This window comes from Amphiura filiformis, chromosome 14 (genome assembly GCF_039555335.1).
Source record: "Amphiura filiformis chromosome 14, Afil_fr2py, whole genome shotgun sequence".
NCBI lineage: Eukaryota > Metazoa > Echinodermata > Ophiuroidea > Amphilepidida > Amphiuridae > Amphiura > Amphiura filiformis.
The window spans coordinates 34,306,801-34,326,286 of NC_092641.1; the positions used below are offsets into that span (position 1 = coordinate 34,306,801).

The following is a 19,486-nucleotide window of genomic DNA, read 5'->3' on the forward strand; positions in this document are numbered from 1 at the left end:
ATTTGTACTGAGTACCCCGGTAAATACTTCCAGTTGTGGTTACCATAATTCACCACAATTTTGTTCACACAATCTAAACGAAATATATCCCGGACATTAAATTTGACTAGAGTAATAAATAAAATATGAGCTTTCTTCCGATACCAAAATCTCAGTTTTGATGAGATAAAATGGGGGATGAGGCTGTCCATCAGGTCACATGACTGTTTTTTGCTCTCTACTTTTGTTTTGCCCATACCTTTCAAATTCCAAAGGTTTTGTTTTCACAAGTTTGTTTAAACAGTCGCTCCGTGTGGAGACACGCTTGGGTCCTGATGAGACCACCGGACCAGGCTCAAACAAAATGCTCAAGCCAGGCTATTATAAAAAGCCTATATTATGGCCATGAAAAAGGCCTATGGCCAAAAGCTCGCCAAACTTTTTATATTTGACGGTAGTTTCACAATTTTCACCTTTATTACTATTCACACTCCCGACGCAGCTTCTTTCTATAACCACCTTTCCAGGCAAGCCCGTAACCAGGATTTATATAAGGGTGCTGATTTTGAAAAAGTGGACTTTTTTTTAAAATTTGGACCTTTTTGGACTAGGGGACGGATTTTGAAAAAGTGGACTTTTTCCCCAAAATTTGGACCTTGTTTGACCAAAAGGCATTAAAAAACCCTATTTTTTCCCTCGCAACATTCGCAAATGGGACTTTTTGGGTCAAAAAGATACCCCCATGGGCCTGTTTCCAGGGCCACCTTTAGCCAAATTGGATCAAATCTTAATGCTTGCCACAATTTGAATTCACACAAGGTTCACCTGATGATGACCTTTTTTTTATACTTGCTTAATGTACCATGAATTTACTTTAATTGAAAAATATTATTGCCCATGACAGTATCTTTATGGTCTGTTGCCCATGCTCACCTGTGCAGTTCAAATTAATCAGCACTTAACGGACCCTGAGTCTGAGAAAGCAACATTTTGTAACAAAAAAAAAAGGCATCCATACCAGGCAAAACATTCACTGCTTTAAATTGTTGTTTTGAAATTAAGTCAGTTCTGATCATTTTTTCTGCCACATTGAGCCAATGGTGGAAAAAGGTATGAAGCATAATTTCATGAACCAGAAAATTATCAACACATATAACCAGAATCGTCCCTCCCCCAAGTAAAAAGCCTCCATTTAGGCTTACACATCAAAATGGGGTCAAAAACTCAGTTCATTTTCTAAGAATGTCTGAAACAAACTGATCTAGATTAGCACTGATTGAGTGCGACAAACCGTGATTTCTGGCATTATAACCACTCCAGTCACCATCCAAATCATACAGTCATATAGTACCAGTTATGTTCACCTTCATACAAAAAATGTATATCCTACACAAAGCCAGAGATGTAATAATTGGAACCATCAGCCAAAAGCTGCATCTTTAAAGCTAAAAAAGTATTAATTTTCGCATGTGTAATTTTTGTGGGTTGGTGGGTTGCCCATTTTTTTACATATATACCTATGCATAAAAATATATTCATGCATTTTGTGTTCAGCGAAAAAGTTATCTTAAACCAAATCAATTTGATCCAAGCTTTATAATAAGATTACATAAGCAGCTTTGCTACTCTAGTTGTGGTAAATTGCCCATCTTTTATTGAATCGAACTTGACCATGATTGACCTACATTTATATTGGCTTAGTGTACATCACTGCAGACCTTGCAATATATTGTACATGTATCTGAATTTTGGATTTATGGTGTACTCTCTGGATGGCATTGCCAAGTCATCTTGGGGCTATAGGTGGTTATAATTGTTTAACAAAATAAGGAGGGTCATATCCTAACCGTACCAAACATCAAAAAACTTCAATTCAGAAAGCGTAGGCACAAGGTATCCCACGTGATGCTATTGCGTCCTCATGCGAACAGTCATATGGCGACGGAAAGCTTAGCCGGGCACAATCAAGCTACACCCACTTGGCAAGGTAGGCCCGTGCACGGGCGTGGCACCCGAGGGGTCAGGGGTTCAAACTGCACCCGAGAAAAAAAGTTTTCTCTTCTTTTTCTTTCCTCCTTCTTTCCTTCCCCCTCGCCAAAAAACAACTGGGGCCAGGTGTTAATGCTATTAAAGGAGTTCCTGACTATGCAATTTTGTGTTATTTTTCGCATGCTACTTTCACATTCTTTCCAAATAAAGTACGGGCAACAGGCACAAATATATTAATACTAGTGCACCTGTAGCTTTGCAGCAATGCATTCTGGGTAGACATTACAGTGCATTTCAATTTGGGCAAACAGCCAAAAGCTGAATGAAACTTGTCCAGAGTTGCCCATTACACATCTTTGTATCCACTTGCTGCTGCTTTTGCTATCCAGTTGGGGTATTTTCCCCCCTAGATGACCTTTGACCTCGAGGGGGCCCTTAGGAAACCACCCGGTGAACATGCTTTTCCCGTCACCTATCCATATCCGAAATTTCGCCTCGATGCGTCGAAGCGCGGCGAAACGCATAGCTGGACAGACAGATAGACACACAGATAGACAGACAGATACAGCCCGCTTATTATTTTATTAGTACTAGTTCACCCGTTGCTGTGAGAGTAACTGATGGCAATGCTATTTGACCCCTGATGACTTTTTGACACATTCTCCTCATATCGAGGATTCTTTCTACCACTTCCCAGTTGGGCATACTGACCCCATATGACCTTTGCCCTCGAGTGACCTCGGTTTGATTTTGTTCATGCTCCCGTGATATGGAGAATTACTTTCACCAAGTTTTACCCGAAATCAGGCGAAGTTTAAAATGCAGCCCCTGGATGACCTGTGACCTCGATTATATTTTTACGTGTTCCCCTCATATCAAGGATTCCACCCACCAAGTTTGAGCCCGATCGGACAAAGTTTGAAATTTGAACCCTCCGTAATGTCCTTTGACCTCGGTTGACCTCTGATTTTATTTCACGCATATATTCCCCTGGTATCAAGGATTCCACCCACCAAGTTTGAGCCAGATCGGACAAAGTTTGAAATTTGAACCCTCCGTAATGACATTTGACCTCGGTTGACCTCACATTTTATTTCGCGCATATATTCCCCTGGTATCAAGGATTCCACCCACCAAGTTTGAGCCCGATCGGACAAAGTTTGAAATTTGAAACCTCCGTAATGACCTTTGACCTCGGGTGACCTCGGATTTTATTTCGCGCATATATTCCCTCGTATCAAGGATTCCACTCACCAAGTTTGAGCCCGATCGGACAAAGTTTGAAATTTTTGGCCTTTGACCTTGACCTCCGATGACCTCGAAAACCATGCGGTCAACATGCTTTTTCCGATACCTATCCATATCCGAAATATCGGATCGATGCGTCTTAGCGCGGCGAAACGCATAGCCGGACAGACAGACACACAGACACACACACTTCGCTGGTTATTTTAGTATAGTAGACTAGTTCACCCGTTGCTGTGAGAGTAACTGATGGCAATGCTATTTGACCCCTGATGACCCTTTTGACTTTTTGACATGTTCTCCTCATATCAAGGATTCTTTCTACCACTTTTAAGACCAGTTGGGCATACTGGCCCCATATGACCTTTGCCCTCGAGTGACCTCGGTTTGATTTTGTTCATGCTCCCGTGATATAGAGAATTACTTTCACCCGAGTTTTACCCGAAATCAGGCGAAGTTTAAAATGCAGCCCCTGGATGACCTTTGACCTCGGATGACCTCGATTATATTTTTACGTGTTCCCCTCATATCAAGGATTCCACCCACCAAGTTTGAGCCCGATCGGACAAAGTTTGAAATTTGAACCCTCCGTAATGACCTTTGACCTCGGTTGATGTCGATTTTATTTCGCGCATATATTCCCCTGGAATCAAGGATTCCACCCACCAAGTTTGAGCCTGATCGGACAAAGTCTGAAATTTGAACCCTCCGTAATGACCTTTGACCTCGGTTGACCTCGGATTTTATTTCGCGCATATATTCCCCTGGTATCAAGGATTCCACCCACCAAGTTTGAGCCAGATCGGACAAAGTTTGAAATTTGAACCCTCCGTAATGACCTTTGACCTCAGTTGACGTTGGATTTTATTTCGCGCATATATTCCCCTCGCATCAAGGATTCCACTCACCAAGTTTGGGCCCGATCAGACAAAGTTTGAAATTTTGACCTTTGACCTTGACCTCCGGTGACCTTCAAAACCACCCGGTCAACATGCTTTTCCCGATACCTATCCATATCCGAAATATCGGATCGATGCGTCTTAGCGCGGCGAAACGCATAGCCGGACAGACAGACACACAGACACACACACTTCGCTGGTTATTTTAGTATAGTAGACTAGTGCACCTGCAGCTGTGAGAGCCCTGATGCTGTGAGAGCACTGGCCCACCTCAATTTTGTTTATGATATATATTCCCCTCGTATGGAGGATGCCACCCACCAAGTTTGAGCCCGATAGGACAAAGTTTGAAATCCACGACCTTTGACCTTTGACCTCGGATGACCTCCATATAATGGTTTTCATGCTCCCCTCATACAAAGGATTACACCTACCAAGTTTGAGCCCGATTGGACAAAGTTTGAAATTTGACCCCTCCGTAATGACCTTTGACCTCGATTTTATTTCGCCCCTATATTCCCCTCGTATCAAGGGTCCCACCCACCAAATTTGGGCCCGATCGGACAAAGTTTGAAAATTTGACCTTTGACCTTGACCTCCGATGACCTTCAAAACCACACGGTCAACATGCTTTTCCCGGCACCTACCCATGTCCCAAATATCGGATCGATGCGTCGCAGCACGGCGGAACGCATAGCCGGACAGACAGAGACCGCTTATTATTTTATTAGTACTAGTGCGCCTGTTGCTGTAATAGCCCTTTAGCTATTAGGGGGTATGTGGGCACTTATTGGGGTATGTGGGCGCTTATTGGGGTAGGGGCGCTTAAAGAAATCATTTTCAGCAATGAATGCTGGGAAGACACTATATAGCATATTTGCAGCAATGCATTCTGGGTAGACATTTACAGTGCATTTCAAATTGGGCATGTAGCCAAAAGCTGAATGAAACTTGTCCAGAGTTGCCCATTACACATCTTTGTATCCACTTGCTGCTGCTTTTGCTATCCAGTTGGGGTATTTTCCCCTAGATGACCTTTGACCTCGAGGGGCCCTTGAAAACCACCGGTTAACTTGCTTTTCCGTCACCTATCCATATCCGAAATTTCGGCTCGATGTGTCGAAGCACGGCGGAACGCATAGCCGGACAGACAGACAGACAGACAGATAGACAGAGACCGGCTATTATTTTAGTAGTATAGATAGATAGATATAAAACATAATCAAAATTTGTGCATGCTCTGTGCACACTATGTGTGATTTGTTCCACAGTGATACCCTTAATTTGTCTTGAATTTCTACTTTTTACATGATTGTAATGCCCAGTGGTATACTAAAATACCTAGACTAAGCCTGAAGTGCTTTATAGGCCTACAGTAAAATTTAAGTTTTTATACAAGGCGGTTCTCAAACCATGAGTTTCGCGACTGCCTGCTTTCGCGATTACTTTTGGTAGCAGAAGTAAATGAACCTACAGCAACCTACAGTAATTTTACCCCAAAATGACCTTGACATTTTTTATCTTGCTATGGTGGTCGACACTGGTCGTTCCCACCAAATTTCATGAACCTGCAACAATCTATGGCAATTAGACCCCAGATTACTTTGAATGACCCCAAAATGCCCATGACATTTTTTGTCTCACTACAGTGGTCGCTCCCACCAAATTTATCTTCACAGTTATAATCAAACATGGAATCTTGCTGTTAACCCACACAAAACAAAAGTTGTCATATTTTCTCATGGGAAAATGAAGAAGAAAACCATTATTCCACTTTGCTAATTAGTATCTAATTGTGTTTGATGATTATAATTATCTTGGGGTAGTTATAAATATAATAGTACTACTATTAACAAACAAGTCAGCCAGGCAAGGCATGCTATGTTTGCATTATTGACAAAGTCAATCAGACTTCACTTGTCAATTAATATGCTTGCAAACTTCTTGACTCACTGCCTACTGGTCTTACCAATAGTATGAAAGCTAAATTTGGGGTGTGGAAAAATTGAGATGTTTTGTCAACATTTTCTCAAAGTAAATAAGAAAACTGTAAATTGTGTGTTATATGGTGAAACTGGTAAATCATAAGGGATAAAAATATGATGAACTTCTGGAATAGACTTGTAACTGGTAAAAATAGGGATGCACCATTTGATTCTCAGGGGGGCATGGGAGTAGATCCCAAAATGACCTTGTGTTTAGGATATTTTGCATTGAAAATCTAATCAGGTCGAGAACCTCTGGCCACGCTTACTCCCCACCAAGTTACCATATGGATCTCCAGATAATCGGTTCACATGGTATTTTGCTTGATACGCATACATTATGCAAATTAGGTACTTAATTACCATATTTTGCACTGAAAATCTAATCAGGTTCAGACACTCAGGTCATGCTAATCCCTACCAAGTTTCATCATCATAGCATTACAGTTCTCAAGAAAATGTGTTCACAAGGTATTTTGTTTGATATGCATAAATTATGCAAATTAGGTATTTCATTACCTTATTTTGCACTGAAAATCTAATCAGGTCAAGAACCTCTGGCCATGCTAATCCCCACCAAGTTATGTCACTCTACCTCATATGGACCTCAAGATAATCTGTTGATTCTGTTCACGAGGTATTTTGCTTGACATTCAAATGCAAATTAGATACTTAATTACCATATTTCGGTTGAGACTCTCGCTGCTTCGCCATTCGCAGCCAGGATCATGAATCATCTTTGATATAGACTATTAACTAGGAGAACGAAATATAAAAATTTTAATCAAAATGCAATTGTTTTTTTAATTTCATATTTTTAACTATGCAAAGGAGCTATCAAATTAGCATATTATGCAACAAATATCCAACAGAAATTGAAGACCGCCTCAGACGGCGGGAATGATGGACAACAAGGAAACAATACTGAAGGTAATGTGCCCCAAAGATGTGGTACATGATTTTAAATATCATCTCTGGGCAAACATTTCTTAAAATGGGGTTGTGAAATTTTGATTTTGTACTTTTTGGCCCCACACATCTGTGGGACTTATATATGTTATCATCCAGATGGTTGTCCGTTTGGCTGCCTGGCTGACTGTCTGTTTGGCTGTGTGTCTGCCTGTAAGGGTAGAAGCAAATTCATCAATCCACTGTGCAGCTCCAACACAATTTATAACCAATCAAACTTGTTATGGTGATTGGATATGGTGGTCTGATGTACTGTAGTTTTGTGTCATGTCATTTGCATATTTATGAATATTAATGAGCTTATTTGCATATTCTGCCTCCGTTTACATTAATCCACTCCGCAGCTTTAAATCGCAATGATCGATATCAACTTCAAAACTTGGTATGGGGATTGGAACTTGAGGCCTGATGTGCTGTAGTTTTGTGTTTTGCATATTTATGAATATTAAATGAGCTTATTTGCATATTTTACCTACATTTTCTTAATCCAACCGATCAACTTAATTCAATCTTGGTATTGTGACAGTATACGGTGGCCTGATGTGCTATCTAGTTTTATGTCATGTTATTTGCATATTTATGAATATTAATGAGCTTATTTGCATATTGCATATTATTTGTATTTATAAACCGTTGTTTACACACCTTTGTGTGGGGTCACCTTAAATTACGAACCATGTGCTGTGCTAGAAAACTTTGGTTGGCCCTATTCCACATTGAAAGGTCAATCTCTGTATCAAGCCCCAGGGTGACACTTGGGTTAAACATATGTTCCCTATCAGGTGTTTAGTAGCCCACAATGTGAACATCAGCATGGGGTAGCAGATTAATTGTTGATTAGGTGCTTGTTCAAGTTGTTAATTAACATGATTAAAGTTGGAGTATTTAAAAATTTATCAACAAGTAGTATTTAGAATATCTCATTTTGACCATAGATAGTGAAGGAGATCTACGTTTTGACTATACAGTGATTTTATTAGCTCCATTTGGCTTTTATTAAAAAGGCAATCAATATACCCGGATCAATATGTATCAGTGATAATATTGAGAAATTGTGAACAATAATACAATTTGTAAGGAATAGTGGTTTATTATGTGACTGACACATAAGTTAAAAATAAACCATCAGTTATTTCTAGATATTAAAGAATTGGTAAAAGCAACAAAAAATTACTCCACATGCATGGCGTAATAACACTGAAAGATGGTTATGTGCTAGCACTTGTTCAGTGCCTGTATGGGACCATGACAACCCCTCTCTGACATTACAAAATCCGCCAGTAAGTGCCTCATTGGCGCTTGCCCCCCTCCCCCTCGAGGAACTAGAACTAGTTCTACCATGTGCCACATGATAGATGTCATTCCCAACACAGATCCTGGAAAAAAGTAAATACCCGATGACCCCCCTTTTTTTTTTAGGTGCTACCCAATGACCCCCTTTTTTTAGATGTGGCTATCCAATTAATACCGCCTTTCAAAATGTAAATGTAAATAGCATTTTGCTCCATTTTTTCAATATTTTCTACCCGATGACCCTTTCTTGAAATATTATAACAACCCCCTTTATTCCAAATATTATACCCTATGAACCCTTTTTCATTTTATTTGTACCCAATGACCCCCTTTTTTAAAGTTTTGTACTGATAGGCCACTACTTCGCTAAAATTTGTAAATATTTTACGATTTGGGAAAATACAAAAAAAAAATTGTTCCTGAACTTTTCTAAATTTGGGTCGGCATTCATTTGTACAGGAAATTTTTTCCCCCAATTTGTTCAAAATCTGGGTCGGTCGGGCCCGTAGAACAGGGTTTTCTTTTTTTGTCGCCTTATTTATTTATTTTTTCTACCGATATCCAATCTGATACCTATATCGCAAATATCGGGCCGATACCGATACGATACCGGTTATGCCCTATTAATAACATGTTTTCCTGTGAAATTCACAATTTGCATTTTTAAATTGGCTTTAAATGCACTAACAGTGGGAGATGGCAGGTCTCTATCTGAAGTCTGCGTTTTGTCCGTCCCTGTCTGTCTTTCTCACTTTCTTACGATTTCCCCAGATATTTCTGGTCCTCAAGGAAGAACAGACTTAATTGCATTCAACGGATTGAGTGTCACAGGAGGAAGAAATAACACAAGCATACCATTTGTAGAATCTGTTGCCAAATTGCAGTGTCAATATTACTATCATATTTCCCATATCATCTACCCTTATCACATATCATTTCTATACTTGAGTACTTAACTATTGACATTGCCATTGATAGCATTGTATTCATGGTGTCACTCTACAGATAATTTTGTGATTTATATAAACACATCTTTATCTCAAAACAATCACCATGAATGCCATCAAATCAGGTCATCTTTTGCAATATTCATTTCTTCCCCTTTTGATAGGTAGTTTTAAGATTATTAGCTGAAATCTTTTGAATATTTGACTTACAAGTTACAGTTCTTGTGAGACCATAACATTTTCTGCACCCCCTCCCACATACAAAAAAAGAATGCCAATATTGACCAAAACATTTGACATCAAGTGACAACTAACCCAATATCCATCCTTTCACTATTGCAAACAAATATTGCAATTGAGATTTCAATGTCTTATTTTCACAATTATTCAAAATAATGTGTCTTCATATATGTAAGACATAATTGTGTTTTTGTTTCCTTTAAATATTTTGGTTATAAATATTTTGGTAAAGGAAAGAAAAAACAATTTCTTGAATCTTGATTAGAATTGAATCCAAGGTCCTCTTTAAGAAATCTGGGTGTTATTGACTATGGAGAATCAGATCACGTCCATGTCCAAAGCTGCTTGTTTATCACTGCGCAACATTGGAAGTGTACGCAAATATTTGACCAGAGATGCAGCAGAAACTCTCACTCATGCTTTTGTGACATCAAGAATTGATGGAAATAATGCTCTCCTAAATGGTCTGCCAGATAAGCAACTTAATAGGCTCCAGAGACTACAAAACATGGCTGCACGCATCATAACTTACACCAAAAAGTCTGACCACATCACACCTGTGTTAGCGGACTTACATTGGCTACCTGTTAAACAACGAGTGTCTTTCAAAGTTTGTTTGATCTTGTTCAAATGCATGCATGGTCAGGCACCTCTCTACTTGAGTGATCTAGTTGATGCTTTCACTCCGGATAAAGCTGGATTGAGATCAACGGACAGTGGACGCCTGCTGGAGCTTCGTACAAGAACCCTTTGGGGAGATAGATCCTTCGAAGTTGGTGCACCTAAACTATGGAACACACTGCCCGTAGCACTAAGAACATGTGACAATATCGCAACTTTCAAATCTGGACTTAAGACCCATCTATACAATGAGGCATTCAAAGAGTGACTCTTTTAGTATTTGACTCTTTTTTCGTATGAACTGTGTCACCATGTTGATATATATTTCTCTGATCTTTTGAACTTGTTGTGTCAAGCGCCATTGAGCGTCGAAAGGCGGATACCGGCGCTATATTAAATCGTCATTATTATTATTATTATTTAATTTCTATCATAAGAAACTGGTGATTGGCGATTTAATGTGTACTGCACATTTTAGTTTTTTAAAGCCTTTCAAGTTTCTCCAATACCTTACCCCGGTACTTATAGACTCAGGCCCGTACGCAGGATTTCATTTTGGGGTGCTGATTTTGAATAAGTGGTCTTTTTACCAGGGGGGGGGCAATTTTGTGAAAAGTGGATTTTTCCCAAAAATGTGGACTTTTTTGTCCAAAAAAAAAGTAAAAACCCATCCCCCTGCATACGGGCCTGTATAGACTACGTTTGAACATCAACACCAATTCAGTCTGAAGACATTATAACACTCAGACTGATCTCTATCAAGCTGATAATATTCTTTGGCAAAATGTTATCTCTTCAATATGACATCCAATTTTCTCTCTAATTCAGTACTTAACTTGTAAAAATCCAATCAATCTGATACCTTAATATAGTATGATAGTCCAAAATATTCCTCGCTACGCTCGGTGCTCACATCGCTTTTTGTTCGCTTCGCTCATTGTTCGACGTCGTGGTTTAGAACGGGGCTACATGTAGTCTAACTGGGATCAGCTGGGGGGTAGCAAGAGGGGGTTGTTAGCCCATAAGCATTTTGGTATGGGGGTCATGTGCAGGGACAGGCGATTTGCGCGGATAAAAATAGCAAATTGCGCGGAACTTTTTTTTCAGTGCAAATCATGTATCCCTGCCCATAGAAAAAAAATAGCCAATTGCGCAAAAAAAAAGTTCTGCGCAAATCGCCTGTTAGCAATCAGAGATGGCATTTGCCCACTCATGCTTGCACCAATTAATGAGTGGCCTATTTACCATTTGGAAGTAATCAATTTTATGCTTCATTCACTTAAGACTTTGGACAACATGGTCAGCTCTAAGAAGTATCAAAATTAAGAAGTATTAAAATAGAATACCTGGATCCTGGTAAAGTCGTATGCAGACTCCGAGTATTGTACGTAAAATATTGTATGTAACATATCTACGTTATTTAATCTATTGCCATTCTATTTCCAGCAATGTTTAAGTTCTAACGAATGTTTGATGACGAAAAATTGATAATATGTTACATATAATATCTAGCAGAAATATATTATCGATTTTACGTCATCAAACATTCGTTCGAACTTCAACATTACTGGAAATAGAATGGCAATAGATTAAATAACATAGGTATGTTACATACAATATTTTACGTACAATAAAAAGTCTGCATACTGCTTTACCAGGATCCAGGTATTCAATTTTAATACTTCTTAATTTTGATACTGGCATATGGCTTAACCCCATGAGAACCCCAGACAAACGAGAACCTAGACCAATGACTTTGACTCGCGTAGTGAAGCCGACACTGCTTAGCAACGAATTTGACAAGGACGCATACCCGGACGCAAACAAGCAGACATATTCGCGTCAATGGAACATGTTGCATTTGACGCGCGATAACGGGCGCAGTAATCACACAAACGAAGCGCGTCAAACATGTATGCGATATTTCTCCTCGCCTAGTAACCCCGTCAATCCGTCAATATCACCTTGGATACGGGGCTTCACCTCCCGCTGTGGTAAAGGATGGGCAGTAATAGGTCTAGGTGGTATGTCTATGATGAGAACTACCTGCCTATTGGTCAAAAAGAAGTTTTCATTATCAATTGGAGCAATCAGCAACATTGTTACCACACAAAAAATGGGGTGAATTATTTGCAGCGCTCCATTCTGATTGGTGATTAAAATGAAGAGATCATGCAACTGACCAATCAGAGGCAATGTTAGATTGGCAGGTAGTGCTCAGGGGGATGCAACTCGGAAGTTAATTCATCTCCTTTGTTATTGCAATGCTTATTGTAGTGTGTAGGGCTCTAAAATCTTGTCTTTTCACATATAGTTCTTTATCTTTTTATTGTTCTTTGTTTCAGGGGCATAGCTGGGAGGGTGGAACATTGCCCCCCACAGAAAATTTTCAGGGATCCATAAAAAGTGTCCTTAACCCTAACCCCCTGAGGGCTTTTTGGCGACGGGAAGGGAAAGAAGGAAAGAATAAAGAGAGAAAAGAAGGAAAGAAGTTGTTTGCTCTGGGTGGGATTCGAACCCGAGACCCCTCGCATGCCAAGCACTCGGTCGGCGACTTTTTGCCACGGGTCTTGGGCTTCGCTGGCCAGCGAAACTGTGCCTATATATCACTTAGGGCGATTGCGTCATCACATCACGTGGGATGCATGCACGAACAGCGCATATACCAAGTAGTATTTTGTAGTATTCAGGCGGGTTAGGGTTAAGGAAGCCTATACTGAGTTTCGATAGTGGTAACTCTAACCCTAACCCCTGAGGGCTTTTTAGCGACGGGAAGGGAAAGAAGGAAAGAATAAAGAGAGAAAAGAAGGAAAGAAGTTGTTTGCTCTGGGTGGGATTCGAACCCGAGACCCTCGCATGCCAAGCACTCGGTCGGCGACACTTTGCCACGGGTCTTGGGCTTCGCTGGCCAGTAAACCGTGCCTACATATCACTTAGGGTGATTGCGTCATCACACCACGTGGGATGCATGTACGAACAGCGCATATACCAAGTAGTATTTTGTAGTATTCAGGCGGGTTAGGGTTAAAATGACTAGAAATGGGACAAAAATGGGGATGAAAATTTGACTTTGGCCCCTCACACTAAAAGCCTGGCTATATCTACTGCTTCTCTTTTAATTATTTTCCTCCTTTTTGTGTGAAATTCATAGGGGGACACATGCCTCCTTTGTTCCTATGTGGATCCACCTGCCACTAAGAGACATAGATGCAGAGTTGTCCAGCACAGGGTGGGTGAGAAGATATGTTACCAAACATGATGGCTGTAATCATGCTGAGCTAAGCTGTTTGCTTCAAAACCACAAATGTAAAAGCTCATAAAATATTTGTGGTCCCTTGTGTTGCTCTTGTAGCACCGAAACAAAAAATTAAAAGAAACTTCCAAAACTGTAAAATACATGAACAATTAACACCTCCCAAATATCCTTCCAAACAGTACACAACTTGCATGTTCTCACCTGACTGGGAATACTGGTTCTTCATCAACGGTTCTCGACTTGCTTGCCTGTTAACCTCAATATACTTGCACCCACATTTACTAAGACTCAAATCCACGCTTGGATCGCTCCTTACGTAATCAATATTCTCCTTTCCGTCATCGATATCCACCTGATTTGCCACACGCTCCAATTCACCACGGAGTGTCAACTCTTCTTGTGCTAACCGTTTTGTTTCTGCAGAAAGCGATTGCATCTGGCTAGTCAATGCTTGCACTGACTGCAGGATAAGTTCGTTCTCGTTGTGCGTCATCGGCACGGCTAAATGACTTTTTGTCGCAGCCTGGTTGTTTTCTGGTGGAAGTAGCACATCTGATGGTTGGGGTTCAGTAAATGAACTCACAAGTTCGTTAAACTCATGGTAAGCATCGTCAAACCCAGTTTCGGTACTAGGTTGCTTTAGCGGAGACCACTGAGTCTCCATGGTGGTGCTTTTTGTGCAGAGAGACGTACAGTTTTTCACTAAAATGATATCTCTATGAAAGGCTGAAAGACGTTTGTTGTCGCTCTTAGTGTTGTTTTGGTAAGTGCTAGAAAGACTGGTAGATTTTGTTCCACATGATGTGTTCTATAATGTGACCCTGTAAACACAAAGAAACAAGAAAAAATATTTAATAAATATATTTAATAGTTTCTGGCACTTAATATCAAGGTAAAGAATATGTTTGTTTGCCATAATATTACATAAGTATTAAGTACTGAGCATAAAAGTTGTTGACCTACATGTGTTTTATTTTCACTTTCAGGGGCTAATTCCTCCACCAGACTCAAACACAGAAGAAGTAACATATTTTTACCAAAACTCACCACCACATGTTACTCGGTTACTTTTTTGTTTATTTTTAGTGGAATATGAGTCAAAATAGTGTTTCAAACAACAGTCACCTGCATCTACCTTATTGTTATCATGGTAACCATGGTAACATGGTGATGGAGGTGTCCTGAGGAAGTTCTGGAAGAAAGACAGTGACTGTTATCTTCAACTGTGACTTTAACAATGAAAGCAAGATTAAGTTATTACTAGAGTTCTCATAACAAATGATCCAGGTACTCACAATTAGTAGTGATGTTTTGCAACCTTACTGGCTGGTTGCTTCTTCTTGACTGAGCTGTATCCAGTACTAGCACTTGCTGTCTTAGCTGCAGTGTTGCCAGTTGATTTTTCTTGGATAAATAAGCTGCACATTGAGGAGGGTGCAGCTTATTTTCTCAGTAAACTAGCAACACTACAGCTAGGACAGCAAGTACTAGTAATAGTACTGGATACAGCTCAGTCAAGAAGAAGCAACCAGCCAGTAAGGTTGCAAAACGCCACTACTAATTGTGAGTACCTCGATTTGTTATGAGAACTCTAGTAATAATTTAAATATAAGACAATCCTGATGAATCTCTTCAATAAAGCAAATGCAAGATTAAGATTTGTTAGGGAAGCGCACATCTTTTATTCAAACTTCAAATTTTAACAAATTTTTGATCTTTGATGGACTACATGTAAGTAACCTTCAAAAAGCAAGACAGCCAAAGGTACTGTGATTTTGACAAAATCTGAAATTATTTGAATAAATCTCCAGATCCCAAAATACAGCTTATCAGATTTGCTGATACACCCATTCACATTAAACTTTAGGCATTAGAGAGAAATAGCAATTTTCTTCCATTTTGTACAGGGGGAAAAATTCAACAAATTATTGCCGCAAAAAGTGGTCATTTTCGTAATTTTAGGGGGAACTAATGGCAAGAGTTCTGACTGGGGGAATTTCCCTCATCCCTATACCCCGTGGTGCTGCTACTAAAAAAAAAGAACATAATCTGATCTCATTTTATTATTTTGTGAATGTGAAAAGAACAAACATTATCTTGTTAGAAATCTATAAAAAATAGCATGGAAACATATTTTGTGAATCCAACTTTTCTTCTTTTTTTAAATTTTATTTTTTGGTCTCCTCCATCACCTGAGGCAAAATTGTAGCTACCAATCAAAATAAGGTACCAAGGCTTGTTCTGTATTGTCAAGTACATGTATATCAAGTTGTTACAACTTACCAGACAACAAAGAAAGCAGACAAAGAAGTATTATATACTCTGAACACATTGTATGCCAAACAATTTTCCAAATGAGTTCCCTTTCCAAACATGTATTGTCAAGGATTGCCTTGGTAATGTAGCATTAATAACCTTGTGGTTTATTTGTCACATCATTCACAACACTCAAGGATCCATTCACTGATTTGTGCTCCCATTCACAAAAGTTCAGGTTTGAAATTTGGAACATGCCCTGTTTTATTAAAACAAAGCTGTGCAAAGATACAAAAATTGAGATATTACATAAAAGAAACCTACTTTTAACTATTGACAATAGGCGTGTTTCTATTGGGACCGTTTACCGGTAAAAAGACGGTAAATGGATTATTTCTGCTCAATAGAAACTGACCTTCCCCGCTATTTACCGGTAAACAGGGGCGAGTTTTTACCGGTAACATTTTCCTTCTTGAGAAAGGAAAATAGCGGGACGCTTACGCAACGCGTCAATAGAAACTCACTCCGTTCCGATTGAATGCGCATACAGGGAAGAAAACGGAAGTTGAGTCGCGAAATTGACCTCTGCATCATCAATATAATGAGCTAGCTTGTTTATGTAGGCCTACCATGATCGGGACCATGATTATGCCATTCCGTTCGCAAAAATTCTTAGGCCTATTCACATACAAATATTTGACTCACTTGCTATAAATAAAGTAAATATTCATAATGCATTATCCCTGCATTATACATATTATGCTAAATATTCAACATGAGTTATGATTTATGACCCTAGTAAAAGCCATGAAATAAAACAACAACAACATCAGCGGATGAATCCAGATGTGCATGCGAAAAAAAATAGAAATCAACTCGGATCCCGGGCGGTGTGTGCTTCAGAAAATTAGAAAGATTTCATGAATTTAATATAATGTTGTTGATGTTAAATTACTATTCGCTAAAAAGAACTGAAATTAAACTGTGAAAGATTAAATTCTAAGACCTATTTTTTTATGCATAACAATACTGAGTACTCACGCCGATATCACTGAGGGGATTTCCCAATGGCGTAATTGATGTACGAGAACGAATGAAAACGCTAATAAAAAAACATTATTCTTCAGTCTTCTTTTCTCATGTTTGCTACCTCATATTTAGCCAAACAATTAAGAAAATACTACAATATTAAAATCCACAATGCTTTGCGATTGACCCGGGGATTGACCCCAGTGCACGACCTTTCGCCGGCAAACTTTAAAGGTGTGTCAATTGACGCTGTTCATCGAGTGTTTACCGGTAAACAACGTGCAATGGAAACTGACCGTTATCCGCCTTTCGCCGCTATTTGACGGCGAACAGTTTTACCGGTAAAATGCAGGGGACTCAATAGAAACACGCTAAATGACACCAAACTAAATGACTGCCATGCAATTTCTCCTGAATCATTTTTTGTTTAGGCCTAATGATTGAAGACAAGACACAAAACTTATTCCCACATATACTAAAAATGTATTACTATATAGTTGTAAAATAATTACTACTACTATGGCAACAAATAAACACCCTAACGGGGGGGTAATTGGACCCCTGACCCCCCCACATTATCCTGTACAATAACAATAACATGTTTCAAGTAATAGGCCTACTTTATCCCTGCAGATGGCAATGTTCTACTCTAAATGTTTTGATATTAAAGCAATAAACAACATGGAAGATGTAAACTAGCCCATAACTCAAAACAAAACTCAGATATTACAATTCAATGACAATCTGGATTTATGGGAACTACTTTTTTTTCCAGAAAGCTCACTTTATCTTACTCTGAATACAATCAAATGTGTACACACTCAGTATTCTATGAAATTCTAGCTCCATGGGAAGTCATGGGAATATACTGTACCATTCAGGGTTGTAGCTACGCTGGGCGGTGCCAGGCGGCCCTGCCCGGCACTCTTAATTCCCACCCGGCACTCAAGTTAATTTTGAGCCCAAATACCCGGCACTCCAGTCTCAAAATCAATGAACAATGAACAGTATAAAAATTAGCAATTCTAATCAAAATTTCAATTTTTTTATCATTTCATATAAATTTTACCCGGCACTAAAATTTGCCTAGCTATAACCCTGGTACCATTCCATGACATATTGGCACAAATGACATCTACAGGATACCTATTACTCCACCAACACCTTTCTTCATCCTCCAACCCCCTGGTAACCACCCCCACTGGTTACCATGCCTGTTGCGATTTGAAAATGAACTGAATTTTCTAAAAATAGTCACGTGTGCTGTACTTGTGTTGTCATGGTTGCACTTTATACCGAATTCAATGATGCGCATTTGATATAGAGTTGATTCATTGCATATTGATAACTAATGTTGATTGCTTCCATATTTTATGTGGGTTGGCTTCCGCAAAATAACAGCTTGCTTACGTTTTCTGTAATTATAGATGAAACAGGCAAAGGCAACAGGTGTATATTAATAACTGACGAATATATTAATAGTTTGTTGCTGAAGGTTTATAGAAACCTCTAAAAGGTCCAATTAATAAGTGACATACAACCTACAGGACATCCAAGATGTATGCAGCCTGAAAAAAAGACTTTCTTCCCAAAATTTGGACGAAAAAAGTGTAAAAAAACCCAGATTTTTTGCTCGCTATGCTCGTAAGTTGTGCTATTTTGAGACTTTTTAAATCCTTTTGCAAATTGGGGGGTGGGGGTGCAGCCGCATCCCTTGCCCCCTGCGTATGGGCCTGAGGACATCCAAATTCAATAGGCCTATTTTGAACATTTTTGACAGAAGCAGCATTGATGTGTAAACCATGCCAATGACAAACAATACACTTTAAAGCCATATTTTTGTGATTTGCTCCACAGCGACGCCCTCAATTTTTCTTGAATTTCTACTTTTTGCATGATTGTACAGCCCAGTGGTGTACTAAAATACCACATGAAACCTCAAGTGCTTATGTCCCAGCTGTGTGATGCTCCGCGCAATAATACATGTATATAGATCTGAGAGTTAACACACATATTGAAGGTGCTATGAAATTGCAACTTTCTTCATTACCTCATTTGTTTGGTTCAAAATCAAAAGTGGACAACGTGATCAGTGAAAACTAACATCTAAACAGGAATCTGTTCTTTGTGCAAATCACACATCAATGTTGCTTTTTAAAATATATGCTGCAGAAGATGAAGAAAAAACATGGAAAGACAAAAACAGCCCACTTCCTTAGAGCACTCTATTACAGCACCCTTTACAACACTTCTGGGAATGTGGGTGCAGAGCAAGACTGAATAGTGAATGGACCCCCTTAAGATGGCAACACCAAATGTTATATGATGATTTAGCACCCATTTCTAAACTTGTTTAAAGATGTGGGCGAGTAGCAATGTAATTTAGCGAGTTAAACCTTTACCCCCCATTTGATCAATTTATATACTGTACCACCTAAGTGTTACAGCAAAATAGACATACATGTACTCTAAGATAACCTCAATTATGTACCTAACTTTTATGTTTTTGAAATGAAAATATTTGTATCACTGGGAAAGGAAAGGTTCGAGAGGAAAATGCCCTTTGTGAACTCAGACTAATGATGGACAATGTCAGTTCTAGGAATTAATCTTCAATGAGATGTGTTTACTTCTCCCCAGAATTATGTCATATAAATGATCTAAACGTGTCTCTGTCACACCAAAAGTATATTAAATGTGAACACATGAAACACAGAGTTACAAAATGGGGAGTTATATTGCACTGGGAGTTAATAAATAAAGAACATGGCGAAGGCT

At 39.2% G+C, this 19,486-nt stretch overlaps 1 protein-coding gene across 3 annotated transcripts in view; it reads right to left on the bottom strand.

The window, feature by feature from the left end:
• LOC140170009 (ATP-binding cassette subfamily G member 4-like) overlaps positions 1-19,486 on the bottom strand; it is a 109,887-nt gene that overhangs the window by 50,089 nt on the left and 40,312 nt on the right. For all 3 annotated transcript variants that reach the window (XM_072193320.1, XM_072193318.1, XM_072193319.1), the window contains exon 2: positions 13,625-14,244. In XM_072193320.1, the coding sequence (XP_072049421.1) occupies positions 13,625-14,087 (463 nt within the window). In that variant the 5' untranslated portion in view covers positions 14,088-14,244. The remainder of the gene's footprint in view (positions 1-13,624; positions 14,245-19,486) is intronic.